This window comes from Neoarius graeffei, chromosome 14 (assembly GCF_027579695.1).
Source record: "Neoarius graeffei isolate fNeoGra1 chromosome 14, fNeoGra1.pri, whole genome shotgun sequence".
NCBI lineage: Eukaryota > Metazoa > Chordata > Actinopteri > Siluriformes > Ariidae > Neoarius > Neoarius graeffei.
The window spans coordinates 23,897,616-23,903,615 of record NC_083582.1 but is presented as its reverse complement, the minus strand read 5'-3'; the positions used below and the strand labels follow the sequence as shown (position 1 = coordinate 23,903,615).

Below are 6,000 nucleotides of genomic sequence, written 5' to 3'. Positions count from 1 at the left end.
GCTGCTGTCGGTAATCGAGCTGAAGGTCCCAGCAGGGTGCCAGAGAAATCCAATCCTACATGCACACAACTGAAATCGGGCTATTGTGTGAGGTGCATTGTGCACCCGAGCCACAGGTGGCACAACATGCCCCATCGTGTTGGTACACTTCCGGTTGTCGTCATGAAGAAGAGCTATTCAAGAGTGTAAACAAAGTTATCAGTTCCGTATTCTCCATTGCGCGTTTTTCTCCCGTCCATGAATTTTAATATATTCAACTCCTTAAGCTGAATGAGCATGAACTCTTTCTCCTCATTGCTACAGAAGTGCACGTTTCTGCTTGCCTGTAGCAGTGGGGGCGTGGTCAAGCGCCGGTCTGTGACAGGAGGGCGGAGCCAGGGAAGGTGAGTGGCAGAACTGACGGTAATTAACCTGTGTTTGTGTGGCTTCCCAGTAACCGCGCGCTATTTAAGGAGGCAGAGGGAGAGCAGAGGGAAGAGCTCATCCCGGGACTAGAACACAGCGCGCGTGTGTGGTTTTTTTCTCTCAAGAATAAAAGTAGGCTGTTAAACTGAAAAGTCTGACAATAAAAAGCCTATTAGTACCAGAAGCTTTGTCCTGCCGTCCTCTGTGCTCCACCCACACTTCAGAGAGCTCTACATTGCCATTTTCTCTTCTCCGTTTGTTCCTCCTGACCTCTTCTGCTGCTCGCTACTACTGTTGTCATGCCGACCGAGGCTGTTGTGTTTCCCGCTTGTGGTCTCGTCACTCGTCACTTCCGGAAGTAGCTCGACAACTAGCTCGATAGGGTATACATGCACAAAGTAGCTCGGCAGAAATCGCATAAACTAGGTCGTGTAGCTCGATTCCGAGAAATCAAGTTCGGTTCAATTTCAGCCGAATTAAGATGTATACATGGCATTTTGAACTTCGATTTCAGTTGAGCAACGGCAGAAATTCGATTCTCTCTGTGTGCATGTAAACGTAGTGACTGCGGCTACGACCGTATCTGTCTCGTTTTCTTCGCGGATGCACTGTCCGTTTACATTAAACCACCTGGAAAAGCCGGGAAACGGGAATCCGCCAGCGTCCACGTATTCAATCTAGATCGTATCTGGTCCGGTGCTGTGTAAACATTGAGATACGCGAATACGCTGTGCTGAGCTCTAGCTGGCGTCCTCATTGGACAACGTCACTGTGACATCCACTTTCCTGATTCGCTGGCATTGGTCATGTGACGCGACTGCTGAAAAACGGCACGGACTTCTGCCTTGTATCACCTTTCATTAAAGAGTATAAAAGTATGAAAATACTGCAAATACTGATGCAAATACTGCCCATTGTGTAGTTATGATTGTCTTTAGGCTTGCCATCCTTCCACTTGCAAGTAGTAAGTGATATGCGCTGGGATCACACACACAGCGGCTCAGTCCCGAATCGTGGCTTGTGCACTTCACTCGCGCGCTGTGTGAGCTGCGCAGGGCCGGAGTGCGCACCCTCCAGAGGGCACTCGCTGTTCAGGGCGGAGTGATTTGGAGCGCAGGATGCCTGCGGAGCCGAGCGTATCCGTGTATTGGTGTTGCTGTGTGCACGGCTAACGGTTTTAGTGTAAACGCGAATCGTTTTAAGAACGTTAATCTGATGATCCGCTGATTCGACGTAATGTAAACGTAGCCTTTGTTGCCATATGGACCTGATATTTTACTGATCGTTGCCCATGTGGACGCGATATTTTTTTAAATAACATCTTGTTGCCGTTGTCGTGTGGATGTAGCCTAAGACACCATTTATCAGCCACCTACAATGCAGTCCTTGGCACACTTCCCAGACAACTGAATGCACACCAAAACCCAGCTGTTTTCAGTGACTCACAGGAGGACAGAGAGAACCAACAACCATCGATCACCCCAACGACTCTCTAGGCTGTTCACACCCAGCTCCCAGTGACCCACACCAACAGGATGACTCAACAACACCTTAGGATTGCTTTTCATCCATGAGAGGATAAATACCTGATACTCCCTATTAGTCAGACAGAACTGAAGAAGCCTTTCGGATGAGAGGTGAAACGTCTTCAAGAATCTTCAAGCAAGTCCAGTTGCTCTCTTTTACCACCCACAGTTTACTATGACCTGGATGACTGAGAATCTTCACAGACATCTCATCCAGTAGTCCGCCATTATTGTTGTGCTTGGCACTAGCATCGCTGGGAAAGCAGAGATGTATACAGACAGATACTATGATGTAACGATGTGGCTCTTTGATGGTTGTCTAAAGCCCAGCGCACATGGGCGATTTCTCGTCGCAAGCGTATTGCAATTTTTGGATGCAAGTTTCCCATCTCGGGTAGCTGCGTGTGCACATTATCTGCGACCCGTAGGGAATTTGAGGAGGGGGATGCAAGTCATGTGGAAATCATGTGACTCCTTCGCGGGTGGGGATTGGCTTAGCCTTTGGAGGTGATCGCTTCATCATCGCAGACGCGCACACGTGGCGATATCTCTGCAACAAGTCAGTGACCAGCGATTTTTTTGTCACAGAATATCAAGCATGTTTGATACCTGCAATCTATCACAAGCAACAAAAATCGACATTGCAAATATCTGCACATGAAGCAATTTTTCGCTTGCGTCAGAAAGTTGCACGACCAAGCGATGGGAAAATTGCCCATGTGCACCGGGATTAACCTGTAGAAAAACAAACCAGTTCTAAGATTTTCAAGATATACTAAATCTGAACTGGCATGAACATCAGTCCAGGATGAGCACCCAGTTTGCACTGGTGGTGTGGAGTTTCACATGTTCTCCCTATATCCATGTGGGTTTCATCTGGGTTCTTTAGTTTCCTCCCACCTGTAAAAAACATGCTTGTAGGTGGACTGGCTTGGGTAAACTGCTCCCAAGTGTGTGTGTGTACACACGCTCACTGTTCCCAGTGATTACGTTACAGGCATTTAGCAGACGCTCTTATCTGGAGCAGCCTGGGGAGCAGTTGGGTGTTAGGTGCCTTGCACAAGGGCACTTCAGCCATTCCTGCTGGTCCAGGGAACTGAACTGGCGACCTTTTGGTCCCAAATCTGCATTAGACCATGGCTTCCCCAAGATGGCAAGATGGGTTCATATTTAAATGTTATGTTGTGTTATAATGTTGGAATAATTTCTTATAAAATAAATCTGTTCTGAGGGGGTCTGGGGCGGCACGGTGGTGTAGTGGTTAGCGCTGTCGCCTCACAGCAAGAAGGTCCGGGTTCAAGCCCCGTGGCCGGCGAGGGCCTTTCTGTGCGGAGTTTGCATGTTCTCCCCATGTCCGCGTGGGTTTCCTCCGGGTGCTCCGGTTTCCCCCACAGTCCAAAGACATGCACGTTAGGTTAACTGGTGACTCTAAACTGACCGTAGGTGTGAATGTGAGTGTGAATGGTTGTCTGTGTCTATGTGTCAGCCCTGTGATGACCTGGCGACTTGTCCAGGGTGTACCCCGCCTTTCGCCTGTAGCCAGCTGGGATAGGCTCCAGCTTGCCTGCGACCCTGTAGAACAGGATAAAGCGGCTAGAGATAATGAGATGAGATGAGGGGGTCTCTGGGATTTTTTAAAAAATGTGTCTCTAGTGTGTTTTGAGATTTCTGACCTGTATGAATCTTTAATGTTAATCTTTAATTCAGCACCCTGGATACTGCCCTGCTGGACAGTAGTGCCTGTGTCTAAATCTCGTACTCCACTATGAGGTTTAACACTGTACCCTAGTGCGCAGACTCAGGACGCAGCCTTTTTGTTGTTGCGCGTCATGTGACCACGCCCAGTTTCCTGAGCGGGGCGTAGTCACGCAGTCGCGTGCGTTTACGTAAAGCTAGCGCTCCGGTTTCCCTGGCGGAGAAGATGGCGGCTCCTGGACCGGGGGAGTATTTTAGTGTAGGGAGTCATGTCTCGTGCCTCACCTGTCTTGGACAACGTTTGCAAGGAGAAGTCGTGGCTTTTGACTACCAGACCAAGATGCTAACTCTGAGTATCCTTTTCACGCGCTCGTGGTTTCTGGGACGCTGCTCGCGCGACGGTTTGTCAGGGGCCTGCTGTTAGCTGGAGCAGACTTGTGGTCAGACGTGTTTATGAACGCTGTTTAGCTGCACACTTTGCGCTTTCTGTTCTCATTCAAAACAGTTTCTTTTCCACGGATTTCCATTTGCTTTATTTCGTGCCGCTGTTATTTTTAATTCCTGCTACTTAAACTAATATCTCGTCACCAGACCTGTTTACTTTCCTGGTTTGGTGTGTGTGTTTATATATATATATATATATATATATATATATATATATATATATAAATATGTATGTGTGTGTATATATGTGTATGTACGTGTGTATACTTTTTTTTTGCTGGTTAGCTTGGCTACTTTTACCTGTCTGTCCTTCCTTGTTACCTCACTGGCTAAGTTAGCATTAGCACAGTACAGAAGCTAGCTCTCTCATTAACTCAGTGCTGTTCTAATGAACACTTGTTTAGATTTAGATGTGCATGTCGTTGTTGTTTATATTTTCCCTGTGTGGATTGTTTACTCCAGGCTGTGGAGCAGAGAGTGCGCTTTAGTGTGTTCAGTAGCAATTAGCAAACGTTTAGCGAGGAAGTGTTCTTCAGCTGTTTGTTCCTCCTTTACTTTAAACTTAATCTGGCATTTTGAGTTAAATTTCGCAGTGATTATCATCACACGTGACATTACTGTGTGTGTGTACATATTATATACAGTCTTGTGCAAAAGTCTTAGACATCTTATTTTTTTCCATACGAACTTTATTGATTTCTATTTTATGATTTCTACATTGAGTCAGTACAAAAACATTTGAGTTCCAAACGTTCGTTTTCCAGCACAAAATTAAATGTTACAGGAAAAAAGTTTATCTGAATAGCTTTATTATTAATATTAATGTCCAAACATTTTTTCATTATTTTTAAGCTATATTTTGGTATACAGAATTTCTTTACGTGTGCCCAAGACTTTGCACAGGTGTGTGTGTGTGTAATATATATTACACGGCTCGAAATTCGCGGTGGTCTGGTCACCTGAGGTGACTTAATTTGTCATTTGGTGGGTAATTCCTGTTACTAGCCAGCCCGGCTGGCTAGTTGAAAATAAATATATATGAAGCAAAGATTCAGACTAGGGCTATGCGATATATCTCCGAAAATTCTGTGTGAGATACACATTATTATATCGTAATTATCGAGTATTTTATGGTCATCTGCTGACTTGCGTTTGTTTTTGTTTAAAACATTTTCCGGTGGTTTTCTCCCTGTCCCTCCAGGCAGTAACGTGAGAGGCTGCCTAAGGGTACAAAAAAAAATTACGTCATGCGCTCGCCAACCAATCCCGGGCGACATCTCTGTGCTGAAAGGAACTTGTGGGAAGATTTTCTAGTTTCGGTTTACAGCGCTGACTCAGTTTGTGCAATCGCTGGTGTTGCATAGGCTACGGTGTAAGCTCTGTCAATTTCAGTGACAAATTAAAAATGGAAGCAGACGAATTGGTTCCTAAAAGAACGAGTAAGGGGTCAGTCATCTGGCATTTTTTTTGGATGTCGCAAGGAGGCATGGGCGCAGAGTTGTGAACCAGCCCTGGAACTGATTTTGGTGGAAAAGGGATAAAACACACACAGGGCTCGAAATCCATATTTTTTTTTTTCCACCAGCCAGCCAGACTAGTGACCTTCCAAAGTAACTAGCCAAACAGAAAATCAACTCGCCAAAATTTGTTCATGTATGAATTTTACTTCTGTCAAAAATAACACAAGAGAGTAGTTACCATTGTTCATGACTAATGTGCATTTATTTCAAGACCCGAGTATTTTGATACTTTTTTTTTTGCACACTTTACAAACTGGCATTTGCTGTTCCACTTCCTCCTCGCAGGGGCGCAGATATGTTTTTTTTGAACTGGGGGGGACAAAGCTGCCAGCAAACCAACCCCAACATGTGTTGTCAACATGTGTTGACTTTCTAACTATGCCTGTGTGTTGTGTGAGCGGCAGTCAGTC

The 6,000-nt window shown here is 45.7% G+C and overlaps 1 protein-coding gene across 1 annotated transcript in view; it reads left to right on the top strand.

The window, feature by feature from the left end:
• The first annotated feature begins 3,786 nt into the window (after positions 1-3,786).
• Positions 3,787-6,000, top strand: part of lsm12b (LSM12 homolog b) — a 98,645-nt gene continuing 96,431 nt past the window's right edge. Inside the window, exon 1 of the mRNA XM_060939452.1 lies at positions 3,787-3,979. Coding sequence (XP_060795435.1) covers positions 3,853-3,979 — 127 coding nt within the window. The 5' untranslated portion in view covers positions 3,787-3,852. The remainder of the gene's footprint in view (positions 3,980-6,000) is intronic.